The 15,028-nt window shown below is 43.8% G+C and overlaps 1 protein-coding gene across 3 annotated transcripts in view; it reads right to left on the bottom strand.

Annotated features, from left to right (window-relative positions):
- Positions 1-15,028, bottom strand: part of NNT (nicotinamide nucleotide transhydrogenase) — a 96,694-nt gene that overhangs the window by 34,221 nt on the left and 47,445 nt on the right. For all 3 annotated transcript variants that reach the window (XM_039911501.1, XM_029060077.2, XM_029060076.2), the window contains 8 exons: positions 13,175-13,308; positions 11,975-12,166; positions 10,867-11,020; positions 8,256-8,417; positions 6,954-7,064; positions 5,531-5,676; positions 4,449-4,644; positions 2,880-3,113 (listed from right to left, as the gene is read on the bottom strand). In XM_039911501.1, coding sequence (XP_039767435.1) covers positions 2,880-3,113; positions 4,449-4,644; positions 5,531-5,676; positions 6,954-7,064; positions 8,256-8,417; positions 10,867-11,020; positions 11,975-12,166; positions 13,175-13,308 — 1,329 coding nt within the window. The remainder of the gene's footprint in view (positions 1-2,879; positions 3,114-4,448; positions 4,645-5,530; positions 5,677-6,953; positions 7,065-8,255; positions 8,418-10,866; positions 11,021-11,974; positions 12,167-13,174; positions 13,309-15,028) is intronic.

Raw genomic sequence — 15,028 nt, forward strand, 5'->3', positions numbered from 1 at the left:
GAGATGCAACAATTCTTCCCAGCCTGACTGATCTCTCTTGGACCCCAGGAAGCATCCACATCATTGCCAAGGGCAGAGGTGTCATTCGACGGAACCTGCGGCTCACACAAACTGGCATGTTCACCAACCTGTGACGGGCTGGAGAACAGGAGAGCCAAGTGTGGGATACTGCATCCTGTTCTCCCTAGTATGTAAGCTTGTTGTGGGCCGGGAACAGATCTACCAACCCTACTGTACTGTACACAGTAAACGTTCAATAAATACCACTGATTGATACTAGTGTGTCTGTGTAACCTGATTTGAGGATTTGCATCAACCACTGGAGAAACCCAACCTGCTCACCTTTCTATGCCCCCTAAACTCCCAGCAATAACCAATCAAGAGCATTTACTGGGTGCTTGCTCTATAATGTTTTAGGAAAATTATCCAGGCAACAAAACATAGTATGGACTGAAGGGACCAAAGGCAGGGAGTTCTGTGAGGAGGCTGATGCCGTCATCGAGTTGGAATATAACCAATGTGCTTCCTGTGCTTGGACAAGTCACTTAACTTTTTTCGCCACAGTTCCTTCAACTGTAAAATGGATTCAATTCCTGATCCCCCGCCTATTTAAACTGTGAGACCAATGCAGGATAGGGATTGGGTCCGATAATTAACTTTTACCTACCCCAGCTTTTAGAAGAGTGTTCGGTACATAGTAAGTGCTTAGTATCACTTTTTAAAAAAAAGCCCCACTTGGGGGTCTGTAGGGAACTTGGATTCTACTACAGCACCCAGGAAGGGTAAGTGGAGATGCAGGCTAGAAAATAATCATTAATGCCTCCCCCGGCACTTTTATCTTCTCATTATATTCCCTCAACATCCCTGAGAGGAAGAAATTATTCTCCCCACTTTACAGAACAGGAAACCCAGAGAAGTGACTCTCCTGAGGCTCACCAGCAGCCCAGTGTCCCAGCTGGGACTAGGACACAGACTCATATTCTCCAGCCTAGGCCACTCTACCTTGGTCACCTCACCAAACCTAGTATTATTCATGATGTCGAGACAGGCCTGGCTCCAGACCACCTGTCTGTCTGAGTCTTCTCCCTGTAGTACCTTCCCTGATGTGCACTCGGCAGGAAAGGCGGCAGACTTCTCTCTTCAATTCTCTTTATACTCAATCGAGACTGGGGTTCATAGGAGCGTGTGTGGGTGTGATTTCACCACAGACTATACCTTCCCCGGGAAACCAAATCTTGCAAATTGCCCTAGCTAGAAGTGATACTTTGAAAAACATCCTCTCACAAGCTTTAATCATCAAACCACTCTAAGGCAGGAATGGAAAAGATATTATACGTGGGCAAAGAGATTTCCTAATTCCTTCTTTTTCCTGCTAACTGTGGTCTGAATTACTACATCTGAACTTTGCTTTCAGACTATTATGCGCCCTCCTTTTGTTATCTTCTCTTGTGGTCCATTTTTCAAAGACCTTGGGCAATGACACACAGGACAAAGACATGCTGAATCAACCCAGCTGAATGCTTTTAAAAGTAATCAACAAGGGGAACAAATACTTTAAAACAGCAAATATTAAGTAGCTTAGAGTTAAACCAAGTTTTAACATGGACACGAATGAAAGGAGTGAAATACGTCCTTCCTCATTGCCCAGGGCCTCCTTCTAAGGACTGCAAGGGCTGTGCTTCAGGAACCGCTCTCTGAAGGATATAAAGCTTTGTAGCCAAGAAGACTACGATTTAATTTTCTCTGCTTCCATTTCTATGCATATAAAATGAGAGAAAAGCTAGCAAGCCCTTATGAGGATGTTGAAAGTTAACATACACATACATTTACACACACACACGCCCCAACTTTTCATTCTGCCTGCGGAGGTTTTAAGGGAACAGTGATTATAGGTGGGGGCTGGGAATCGAGAGGGGGCAAGCTTCCAAGGAGCAATGACTGTTAGATTCTGAGTTGCCAGAAGCCTGAAACTCTGCTCCTCTAGCCACAGTACCCTATTGTGCTTGTAGTTATCATTGTGCTTCTTTATGCTGGCTTTGTTTCATCCCTCCTTATGTGTCTGTTGCCAATTCTCCCTCCCCATTTTACTCTGAGACTGTGAACCTCTTGAAGGCCAGGGACTATATCTAATTCTTTCCTGTGTATGTTTTATATTAAAGTCTAATCGTCCCCCTCTAGTCTATAAGCTCATGGTTTCTACCAACTCTGTTGTATGGTACTCTCCCAAGCACTTAGTATAGCATTCTGCACGGAGTAAGCGCTCAATAAATATGATTGATTGTTTTCCCAGTTCTTTGCTCATAGGTGGCACTAAAGCATTAAAGTGTCAGAAATCCATCATGTTAGGTCTTTTCAGTTCTGATGGGAAGACTGTCTTGAAGATTAATTGGGATGCAAGAAGCTGTGACTCCAGCTCAAATGTTGTGGGGTGAATGCCTTTCTTACCCCCAAAGAGTTGGCATCTATGCAGGGCAAAACACATACACAACCTTTCTTTTTCTTTGCATAATACGTAAGTCCAATTCTCCCAGGACCTAAAGTTCCAACCTCTCAGTAATTTAGTCACTTTGTGGGGAGGGGAGAAGTCTTACCTCTTTCAGATCATTAAGGAACTGATCCACGCCCTGCAGCAATATGTACCTATGAAAAGTATGTGCAGGAATGCATCACCCAAAGTCTACGACCTTACTGTAAGAGAGTAACTTTAGATCCTGGGAGACTTGGGCTTCTACAACCCCTTGCAAGGTAAAAGTCTTCTTAACACTGTTTCCCTAATAGCTTCAAGAACTTGTTCTGTTTAAATCCACCATGCAGGACCAAAACCCTTTTTCAGGCCCTTACCTTTCACTAGATGATATAACGTTGGGGAAACCCCTTACCTTGCAGTTTTCCATAGGCGATGAGAGAGCCACTAAAAGTGACTCCTCCGATGTACGTCCCGAGGTAGGCCACAATCTTGGTGAGGTTTGCTGCTGGATCCAGGGCGAAGTGGGGATACTCCACCATGTATTCAGCTACACAGGTCAGCACAGCAGCCAGGCCCACAAGACTGTGGAAAGCGGCCACCAGCTGGGGCAAATCAGTAATCTGAATGCGCTTAGCGATGGTCAGACCTGGCAGGGGTGGGAGAACGGAGAAAGTTAAGTCAAGTGCTTTCGGTTCAGTCATTAGACCCAGGAAAAGCACCTCAATAAAACTGCTAAAAGGCAGTAGAGGCAGCATTGGCTTTTCCTCACCGATATCCTCATCACTAAACTGTATTCGGTCCCTAGAGGGACACTATTTATCTTGCCCACAAAAAGGAGATAAAGTAAGGGAAGACGTGACAAAAACTTCAGCACATACATGTACGTATAAATGCACATAAACCTATACGTATAAAAATAGGTTCAAAATGGCTAGAAAAATACTATCTGGGGACTGCATTTTTCAGTCAGGTGGCAGGCAAGCAGGAGACAAGCAAGGCAGGCTTTACCATTCCTTGGCCCAGGAGAACTAGTGCCTGCTTAATAAATACATTATGCCTTGATTCTGTTCAGTGTTCTTATATTTTCCCCAAGCACTGTCCCAACCCACTTTGAGGCATGTAGAGACAGGCACTCTTATTCCCATTTTATGGCTGAGGAAACTGAAACATCCAGATAAGTAATACTGGTAGCAATATTTATTAAGCACGTGCAAAACACTGTGCTATGCACTGGGAAAGGAAGGCACAAATGAGGTAGTGACTTGCCAGAGGTTACACAGAGGGGCACTGACCAGGCAGGGACTAGAAGTCAGGTCTCCTGACTGCTAGCCATCATGCTCTCCTAAGATTATTGGAGAAGGTACAGAATAAAGCAACAAAGAAAATCAGGAGAACAGAGAATGCCACCCTCCCTCAATAACCATGGTATTTGAAGCTGTAGATATCAAAAACCAATATATGATCTACAGAGCCCACAACTAGAGCTTCTTTTATTCATTCAATCGTACTTGAGTGCTTAATATGTGCAGAGCACTGTATTAAGTGCTTAGTACTAAGCAAATATTTTTATAGACAGTAAGCAAATACACTCGGTTTCTGCCATGCTTTTTAAGTAAGAAATTTGGAGCTTTTCTAGAAATGAAAAAGCAAGATTCCAGGATAGATCTGCAGTTCCACTAACCAGCATCCTGTTTTTCCTATCAGTAAAACTGAGGTGAAACCACTGTTTTGTCCTGGTAGGCTCTTTTGTGAATGCAAAAGGAAAGGTCTATATAATCTCTATTAACATTTAGCTCTGAATACCTAATTCTCAGTAGGCTAATAGGCAAAACTACCTGCTGATGTTCCTCAGCCAGTGTGTTAACAGGACATCACCTAAAAATAGTGACCTCCAATTTATCGAAGGATAACTTTATGCCCCTAGAGGTTTGGAGTAGGGGTTAAAATGCCACTTACAGGTGTCATATGACACCGCGCTTACCAATGGTGCCCCCGAGTGCCATGGCTCCAGACATCTGACCTAACAATTCCAGCGACGGCTTGAGACTTCCAAGGGTGGCAGCCAAGCCGCCGGCAACGCCCATGATGCCCAGCGCGTTGCCAAGACGAGCGGTTCCTTGTGAGGACAGACCAGCCAGAGCACCGACACAGCACAGGCCCGAACCCAGATACATCATCTTTGGAAAAAGAAGGGGGAGGGGGGAGAATCCCATTAGGAAAGAGTCAAATTTTTACTGGCTCTTTAGCTCTTTCGGCCCAGCATCGAATTTCTGTGCTAACCTAAAGTACTAAAGAGATTGACGTTCACCATCATCATTCCCAGTATTTCTTCGGCACCTATTCTAACGATGATTCTTAGTATTTATCATTCATTTAATCATATTCAATCGTATTTATTGAGTGCTTAGTGTGTGCAGAGCACTGTACGAAGTGCTTGGGAGAGTATGATATAAAAATAAACAGACACATTCCCTGACCATGACAAGCTTACACTCTAGAGAGGGAGCTTAGAGTCTAAGCACCTATTCTGCAGTCTTCTGGATGAACAACTTATTCATTCAATCGCATTATTGAGCACTTACTGTGTACAGAGCACTATAGTAAGCAACTGGGAGAGTACAATACAACAATACATAGACACACTCCATGCCCACACAAACAATGCCATTCGGGGTGCATGCAATGTAAGTGAAACACATGATCCCTGCCCTTGGGGAGTCTCTAATCTAATGGGGTAATCAGGAAAACAGAAGTTATAATTCCCTAGCAAATCTGAAGCTCCCCTGAAGTGGTGGGGAAGGGCTGCAGTTTAGTTGAGCACTGAAACATCTAGGTACCCAGCACCATCTCAAGGTCCTACAGTTGCAAGTCAAGGCCCACTGAACCCCAGGGGGTCAATGAGATGCTCCAATCAGAGGCAGAGCTGTGAGAAGAGTAACAACTGACTGGATGGGGAAGCTCAATGTCCCTTCACTGCCTGGCATGTATGACTTATGTCTGAATCCACTGGAATAAGGTTAAGACAGCAAAGAGACAGCTGTATAAAGGGGAAAGACCTCTTACCTGTTCAATGTCATAACCGCTGTAGAGAGCAGCAAAGTATCCTCCCACAAAGGTCCCGGTGGGGATCAGGTACAAGTAGTTGTATTCGGGCGGATCGGTGGGACGCTTGAACATGTCCAACATCCTCTGGGTCACCAGGAACCCACCTTAGCAGAGGGAATGAAATCAGAGTCCAGTGAGAAATTGGTTTGGGCCAGAAACCAGCCAAATTGCTGGCAGGTCATACGGCACTTAACTGACAATTTTCCTGTTTTCAGGCTCATCTTTAGAAACGGGGGATCGGTGGGGGCCCAAGTCAGTTTTGAGACTACAACAATTAAGGATAATACAACTGAAGAGAAATTCATTAGCAGAAAAGAAGCTCCAACGTTTTCACACAGCCGATGCCTATCAGCCGCAGATAAAACCGGCAATGGAGCAAAATAGGATCGGGAGTTTCTGGAGGCCCCGGGCGCTACTCCATTGCAAGTGCACCTTCTCCCCTCTGGCCCTACATTACTGCCTTTCCAACTGGAGAATTCTGGGAAGGTTCTGTTTGTAATCAGACTGTGACTTGAGAGTTGGGAAGACTCTGAAGTTAGCCCCCTTTCAGAACTGTTTTCACTGCTTATTTTCATGATCTTAATTTGAGTTGTTTAATCTTTAATTGGCTCGTGCTGTTATTTGTAATTCTTATTGTTCTATGTGTCTACCTACCCTTCCCCACTTAATCAAGAGAAGTTACTAAGTTCCTACTGTGTGCAGAGCGCTATACTAAGCACTTGGGAGAGGTCAACAGAGGTAAAAGATGCCATCCCTACTTACGATCTAAGGAGGGAGGCAAACAAATTAATGTTTGGGTTGGAGGAAAAGGAAAGTTGAAGTTAGCTAAATAAATGAATAAGTGTTTAAATACTTTCCCAAGCATTTAGTACAGTACTTTGTACATAGTAAGCACTCAATAAATACTATTATTGATTGATAGAGGCTGTGAATTGATACGTACATAAGTAGTAGTAGCAATACCTTGTGTCTAACCCAGCGCTCAGAACAGTGCTTTGCACAGAGTAAGCGTTTAACAAATGCCATCATTATTACTATAATTATTATTATTTACTGAGTGCCCTGTATAATTTCACTAGCTGTAATGCAGGGTACTTGGCACTTGGGAAGTACAAAACAAGCAAGTGACCCTTGCCGACAAGAAGCTTACGCTCTATTGCTACAAGTGGTTTTGAATACAGAGGAGCTGAAGTCCAACCTTTCATGGGACAGATTTGTGTTGGAGTGAATTTTGTTCTGGCTTTCCTCGCTCTTCATTAGGGAATTGGAACCTAAGTATTTCATGGTGTTAATTCTGCACTAGGAGGGCAATGAAAGTATTTATGATGCACGCTGTCTACAGGGCATTTTTACAAAGACCCAGACAGAGGGATCCTAGTACCTGCAATGTTGATGGAAGATATGAAGGCAGCAAGTGTTGCAAGACCCTGAGGTGTGGAGGAGGGAAAGTAATTTCCCCCCATTAGCGCCAATCCACCAACTGCAGTCAAGCCTATGACCAAGAACAAACAAACGGGCAGAACGTGAGATACTGAACCTTCTGAGCCAAGGATAATATCTATATCAATCGCTGGACCAATGTACATTAGAAGCTGCAAGTTCTTTGACACATGAATTACCTCTGGAGAACAAGCTTCATAAAGACCCTGAAAGACCAATTTGAGGCAACCTGGAAAAGAGTCACTCCACCTGTCTGGGAGAAAATGGGTACAAAGACTGTGTGTAGTTAAGAATACAGACCACTTTATGTTACTGCCAGCAGACCCCTTGAGGAATGGACCAGCCTGCAAAAGTTACACGTGTTTGTGTCTTTTGTGTTTAAGACTAATTTAAAGGTGTCTGAACCGAGTTTACAGCTGAGTTAAAAAAAAAAAAAGCCTGTTATTAAAACTTGCAGGAACACAGCCAAGCACACAAAAAGGCTTTGTTTTGGATGCTCTGGTGGTCACTCCTCGGTGTCTGGCGTCTTACTGGGAATAAGAAACCGACCTGTCACTTGGAATTTGAAGTTTCATGAAAGTCAAAAGGTAAACCAATGCCCGCAAAGTCACTGGGTAGATGGAGGGTGTTCATTCTAGGGGGTTTTCTTTGTTAGAAAAGCAGGGAGCTTATAGAGACTCTGCTTTGTGGGAGAGGCCCCTGATCTGGGAGTTCCCATGGCTACACCACGGAACCAATGCTAGTCTTAGGGAACTTCCCTGTGGGCTACGATACGATTGGCCCAGGAATGCCAAAAACTAGCTCTGCACAGAGCCTTTAAAGCAGTACATTTTTAAAGCATAAAGCAGTGACTTGTTTGTTTCCGAATGTAGAAATTGGACTTGATGAGCAAATACACAAATACGTAGACCTTAAAATGCCCACATACAAAACATGCAAATGTGGTAGAGGTCCTTTTATTTTCCAGAAAGGAGTTTTCCTTACACTGTTTAAGAACTCTTAAGGGCACTTCTCAAGGAAGCCCTTCAATACCAAATGGATGATACGAATATCTGCCATCCCTTAAGTCCCCCGAGCATCTCACCCCTCACACTAGACCGCACAGATTTCCCTCAGCCCTGACTTCAAGAGCAGAGAGAGATGATAGACAACAAAGCTGGCTCTGCCTACAGCTTGCGAGAATCCCACCACCAGAGAGAGGCAGCCTCTGAAATCCCAAAGGAATCCTAAGTGGATCAGTTACCTGAGATGGCATTGGTCACAGACATCAGTGGCGAGTGCAGAGCAGGTGTCACGCCCCAGACAGTGTGGTAGCCCACGATGCCGGCTAAGCCGAAAGTCGTCACCATCTGAGAGAAGGCAGAAGTGGGTGCCACGATTCCCAGACCGAGCAAACCAGCTACCCCTAGAGAAGAAAATCAGAGAGAGCGCGCGTGTCCAGGCAGCCCACTCCTTTAAAGAGTTTAAGGCACACGATGAAGAAAATAATTGCAATACTCAGTGGCAGCAACTGAGACAGAAAATACAGATGGTAATGAGGAGACATATTTGTGTGGGGGCCCCCACGGCATCCTCGTCAATGCTGTCTCCCTTTCTCAACCCCCAAAAGATGCACATTTTGAAGGCCTGGTATGGTAGATTGAAGAGCCAGTTTAATAACAGTTTGCACTCCTTCCTCTCAACAAAGATCTCTTCCTCTCCCGCTCTGACCAGGCTCCTGCAGTCCAACTATTACATAAATCATTATACTTGTTAAGGCTGCAAACACTTCCACTCTACCAGGACTCTCTCAAAGGGCAGAAGTGCAGGACTACTTTTCCGGTCCAGTCTTGTACCACACTCAGATATGGCTGGCTCAAAGAGGATTTTAAAAAGCCAGAAGAGTTTCCCTCTCTTCAGCACCTTCCCAAAGCATACGGTCCCTGCCAGCCCAAGAAGTAGGGTTTTGCAACTGCTCCTGAATCAAGTGCTCCGGCCAACTTGGAGAACACCAGCTTCAGCACCGTCAGCAAATGTGACTTAGAAAAGGAAAAGCACAAATTGAATTAAGGCTGTGTAGAATATAAACAGTCAGTTCTGAACATACATTTTTAATTATCACCTTATTTAATGGCAAACATGTGCCATGCTGGTCTTCTGCAGGAGAAAAAAAATGGGGTTACTAAGTGGTCAGTGGAAATATAAATGATAGCAAGGGGACCCAAAGCTGGAGTACAACTTTTCCAATGCAATGACCTCCCTGAAGCAAGCTGTCTTTCTACAGTTGTAATAGCAGCATTGAAATCAGTGCGACCTAGTGGAAAGAACATGGGCCTGAGAGTCAGAGGACCTGGGTTCTAATCCCAACTCTGCCACTTGTCTGCTGTGTGACCAGGGATGATTTAATCCCCTTACCTTCTCTGTGCCTCAGTCTCCTCATCTCTAAAATGGAGATTCAATATCTGTTCTCCCTCTCACTTAGACTGTGAGCCCTCATGCAGGGCAAAGACTGCCTCCGACCTGCTTATCTTGCATCTATCCTGTGTTTAGTGTAGTGCTTGGCACATCGTTAGCATTTAACAAATCTCATAATTATTATTATCATTATCTTTCACTAGGAAAAAGGGTATATTTAGCCAAAATATCTCCTAAGCTTGTGAGCAGGGAACGTGTTTAACAACCCTATTGCATTGTGCTCTCCCAAGAGCGTGGTACAGCACTCTGCACACAGTAAACGCTCAATAAATACCACTGGTGGATAAAGAACTCAGGTCTCATGTTTATCTACAGATCCGTATTGTTGGTGGTTCAAATGAAACTAAACTAACAGAGTTTTCCACTCTGTGATTTGGAAGCCTAACTGCCCCTTGTCTACCCTGCAAATCATATGAAGCATTACCACACATCACCAATCTACAATCACACTTATACTGTACTGTTCCAACACAGCAATTAAAAGCAAATCAAGTCCCTCTGGCTAAAAATGAAAAGAGAAAAATGTTAAAAGGCTAAGGGTTTTGTTTTGTTTTTCAGTTAACCATCATAAAGAAGGTTATTAAATACCCACTAGTTATTTCCATAGTTAGGAATAACATGCTTGATTCTTCTCTTTATAGCACATCTCTTTTATAATTCTTTTCTTACATGCAGTAAAGACCGGCTTATGGGAAATGGCTGCCTCACAAAAAAAGTATAATCAAATAAAAACATACATACGTATGTACAAAAGAATCATTGTAGCACCTTAAAGGAAGCTAACATAGTGGTGAAGAATTTTCAAATATTTTCTCTTAGAGAGTACCACCGCCCTGAGAAGAGACAGAAATACAAATATACTTTTTTTGTTGTTTTTTATGGACTTTGTTAAGCACTTATTATGTGCCAGGCACTATAGTAAGTGCTGAGGTGGATATATAAGAAATTCAGGTTGGACACAGTCCAAGTCCCACATGGGGCTCACAGTCTTAATCCCCATTTTACAGATGAGGTAACTGAGGCCCAGTGAAGTGACTTGTCCAAGGTCACAAAGCAGACAAGTGATGGAGCAGGGGTTAGAACCCAGGTCCTTTTGATACAAAAGGCCCAAGCTCTAGCCATTAGGCCACACTGCTTCTCCTGGATTATCAATGCCACTCCTAATATTTCCACTGAGAAGACTACTATTCTCAACTGAGAAGAAGTCTTCAAGAACAGGTATATATACCCCAAATTTTATCAGGTCTGGTAGTTAATGAAATCTAGGGAAAATATAAATGTTCACTGGATTTCTTTTAAGCTAATTTTGGTTCGCCGTGCTCCTGGATCATTTACAAAACACAAGGCACAAGTAATTGCACTCCATCCCCACAAGGTGTAAAGCTGGACTGTTTTCACACCTGTGGTGTATACAGATGCTGTAGTCATGGTCTTCTGAAATGGTGTAATAGTAGCTGCTTTCTCAGCTTCCAGCTCAGCTACTGACTTCTGTTTCACAGGGGCTCCCTGAGGAATATTTTTTGGTACTGGAGCTGGGAAAATCACCTTGCCATCCTAGCAGAGATGAAGAAATAAGGTTAAAAGACTCACTACGGCAGCATAAAAATGTTTATGGAGGACAAGCATGGACCGACTTTCTTCACATAAAAAAGATGTTTCCACTTAAAAAGACAACTCACACATGATAAACTCCAGCACACCAAAGTTTCTCGTAACACACGCAAACCCAAAATAGGATTCTTCTCTGAACCAAAGATTAGGAATAACTAGATAAAGGAGCAGACAATGACTGGCTCTGCCTGGAGCAAGCCAGCAGCAAATGGAAAAGATTTCAAATGCTCTGCTGGTGTCGAGAAACGGCATTCAAGGTTGTTGCCTTGTGAGCCAGCAAGCGTTAGGGGGGTTGGCCATCAGACCTTGGGATGCAATTAAGCCATACATGGTGGAAAAATATTAGTTAGGGATTGCATTTTTGGTCGCCGTTTCCAACTTGGTGGGGGGTCAGGGGAGCCTGTTTCCATTCATCAGCTGCTGCTGCCCAGTGCCTCAACACCTTGAACTCCGGATACTGACTTCTGAATCTACCAGTGTGAAATTGACATGGGAGGACAGAGTAGTGGGAGGAGAAGAGGATTTAAAAAGCTAAAATACCACCTGTCCATCGGGGGACAGACAGTAGCAAAACCTGGGCAGAATGGTGGGGAGGAAGAAGCCTCTGAAAGAGAACCAGTGCCTTGAGAACATAACATATGGATTTCACTGGCCAGGCAAAAGCACTGAATGAAGGCACTGAGGGTAGAAACAAGTTAATCAGGTAGGATCCCGTTCCTGACCTTCATTGGGCTCAAAGACCAAGGGGGAGAGAGAACAGATATTTGATCCCCTTTTTACAGAGGAGGACTCTGAAGCACAGAGAAGCTAAGAGATGTGCCCAAGGTCATACAGCATCCGCACTCTGTTCAAAAATCTTTACCATCCTACCATGAGCAGGGGAATCTGAATCCTTACCTTCATTACTACTGTCCCCCTAACTACATGACCCATCGTTCCAAAGTCAAATTCATCCTTCACATCTAAGTAGAAGTTGTCTTTGTCGGGGCTGATGGCCTTCAGAAGCTTGGTGATGTTGTTGGAGTACAGAGTGCTGGCTTGGGTCGCCATGCGGCTTGGCAGGTCTGTGTAGCCGATATGAGTTACACCCTAAGAGTGGGAACATTGACATAAAGAGTAAAAACCAAAAGCTTTCCTCCTGGAGACACTAATACTACTTTCACTATTCATTCATTAATACTTATGAGCCTTTACTGTGTGCTGAGCACTGAACTAAGCACTGGGAGAGTACAATAGAACAATAAACAAGACACATTCCCTGCCCCAAACGAGCTTACATTCTAGAGAGGGAGACAGACAGGAATATAAATAAATAAATTACAGATATGTACATAAGTGCTTTGGGGTTGGTGGGGGTGGTGAATAAAGGGAGCAGGTTAGGGCGACGCAGAAGGGAGTGGGAGAAGAGAAAATGAGGGCTCAGTCAAGGAAGGCCTCTTGGAGGAGATGTGCTTTCAATAAGGCTTCGAAGGGGGAGAGGGCGTGGAGGGGCAGGGAGTAACTGTTTGTCAGATATGCCAGAGGCATGATATGGGTGAGGGGTCAGCAGTGAGAGAGATGAGACTAAGGTACAGTGAGAAGGTTAGCATTAGAGGAGCGAATGTACAGGTTACTACTACTAATAATAATGACAGTATTTGCTAAGGGCTTACTGTGTATCAGGCACTGTTCTAAGCACTGGGTTAGAAGTAAACAGGTTAAACATAGTCCCTGTCCCACATGGGGCTTACATTCTTTTTAGGAGGGAGAATAGGTATTTAATCTCCATTTATAGATGAGGAGATTGAGCTACAGAGTTTTGTGACTTGTCCAAGGTCACATAGTAGAGGCAACTGGAGGAGCCAGGATTAGAACTCAGTTCTACTGAATCCCAGGCCTGTGCTCTTTCCACTAGACCATGCTGCTTGTTAAAAAATTTCCCTAGTTGTAACAATTCATTTTTCAGGGCCTTTGTTTCAATGAACAGTAAAATCGGTTTAATAAAAATCAGCAATATTTGAGAAGTATGGAAAGACTTGCTTTGTTTTTTGAATAGGCTATTTGCTTTTCACTATAAACCAAGGAACTGCTTCCATAATGACATCGTTATGCCGATACCTTATGAACATAAAGTTCTCCTGGCTTAGTGGTTTCAAAGTTTCCTCCAGCTTCAGCAGCCAAATCCACAACGACGGAACCTTCTTTCATCGACTCAATCATGTCTTTACGGAATAAGACAGGGGCTTTTTTACCTGGTAAAATCACGAGGATGCCGGTTATAACAGAGTTAAACCACACCTGCAAATATGAATGACAACCCCCCAAAATTAAACAAAAAATGATGCTAGATACAGAGAAGAAAGCAAAGGTGGAAAATTTAGTCAAGTTGCAAAGGCAAAAGGCAACCCCCAACACACCTCCAGTTTCTAAAGGTGCAATTTAAGGGGATTACCATGGGGCATTTTTAACCAAGTGGTGAAACTCCAGGTTCAACTATTTCTCTTATACACCTACCCTCAATAAATAATCCTTACTAAGTCATGTTTACAATTGAAATATCTGAAAATCATTTTTTACAGCAAAAAGCTAGAAATGCAAGCCTCAACATCACCATTCTCTAGGGGCTGAAGAAACAGCTGCTCCACCACACATGGATGGAACTGGTCTGTAGATCCATGGGGATAAGTGGAGAATGTCCACCAATATATTAGCACCCCCAAGGGGTCAAGGTGAATTTCCATCTACTGAGTATAGTTTCATCTAGCAGAATCAAGGTGCTCTCAACAATAAGTATTTAAAAGGCACTTATTTAGGGTGTGCAGAGCACTAGTGGAAAAGAGCAGAGGCCTGGCAGTCAGAGGACCTGGATTCTATTCCCAGCTCTGCCAGGTTTCTGCTGTGTGACCTTGGGCAAATCACCAAACTTCTCTGTGACTGTTTTTGCAATTGTATGATTGGGATTCAATACCTGCTCTCCCTCCTACTTAGACTGTGAGCCCATGTGGGATAGGGACTATGTCCAATCTGATTTAACTGTATCTACCCCAGCGTTTAAAACAGAGCTTGACATAACGTAAGCACTTAATAAATGTCATAACAACAAAATAATTATATATAATGTGCTGGGTACAGAGCATTGTACTAGGACCCTGAGAGTAAAATAAAATCTAAAAATAATCTAAACCTCTGCCCTCAGGTGGATACAATCAAATGAGGGAGACAGAGAGTAGACATTCAGTGGTTCCTGTGCCCGGATGGCCCCACCATGCCATCAGTGGTGAAAGCTTCTGCCAGACGACATTTTGCGACATGAAGAAACTCAGCAGATAGCCTGAAAAATAGCGGGCTAATCTGGTGGGTCTCCTCTCATGGTCGCACCTGGAGTTTCCAGTACTCAATTAGTCACGACTACGAGAGGGAGATTCCCTCAGAGGCATATGCATTCCATTACTAGCTTGGTCAATGGCTAGTGAGTGGAAGGCAATCTGGTACCTGTCAAAACTCACCCGTGCTGGGCAGCAGCCACATGGGAGAGAGTTGAGGGCAGAGACTCGTTTATTGTGCGGAAGGAGGCAATGGTAAACCACTTCTATATTTTTACCAAGAAAACTCTATGGATATGCTACCAGAGTGACTGCAGATGGAGGTGGGGCATTCCGGAAGAGATGTATCTATGGCGTCGCTTTGGGTCAGACACGACTCGACCACATAAAGACAACAATAAATGTGGTGGGTAAATAATGATGGTACTTGCTAAGTGCTTACTATGTGTCAAATACTGTTCTAAGCTCTGGTGTAGAAATAAGATATTCAGGTTGGACACAATCCACATCCCACATTGGGCTCATAGTCTTAATCCCCACTTTACAGACGAAGTAACAGAGAAGTGAAGTGACTTGCCAGAGGTCCCATAGGAGACAAGTGGTGGAGCCGGGATTAGGACCCAGGTCCTTCTTTCATTCATTCGATCAT

Source organism: Ornithorhynchus anatinus, chromosome 3, assembly GCF_004115215.2.
Source record: "Ornithorhynchus anatinus isolate Pmale09 chromosome 3, mOrnAna1.pri.v4, whole genome shotgun sequence".
Lineage (NCBI taxonomy): Eukaryota > Metazoa > Chordata > Mammalia > Monotremata > Ornithorhynchidae > Ornithorhynchus > Ornithorhynchus anatinus.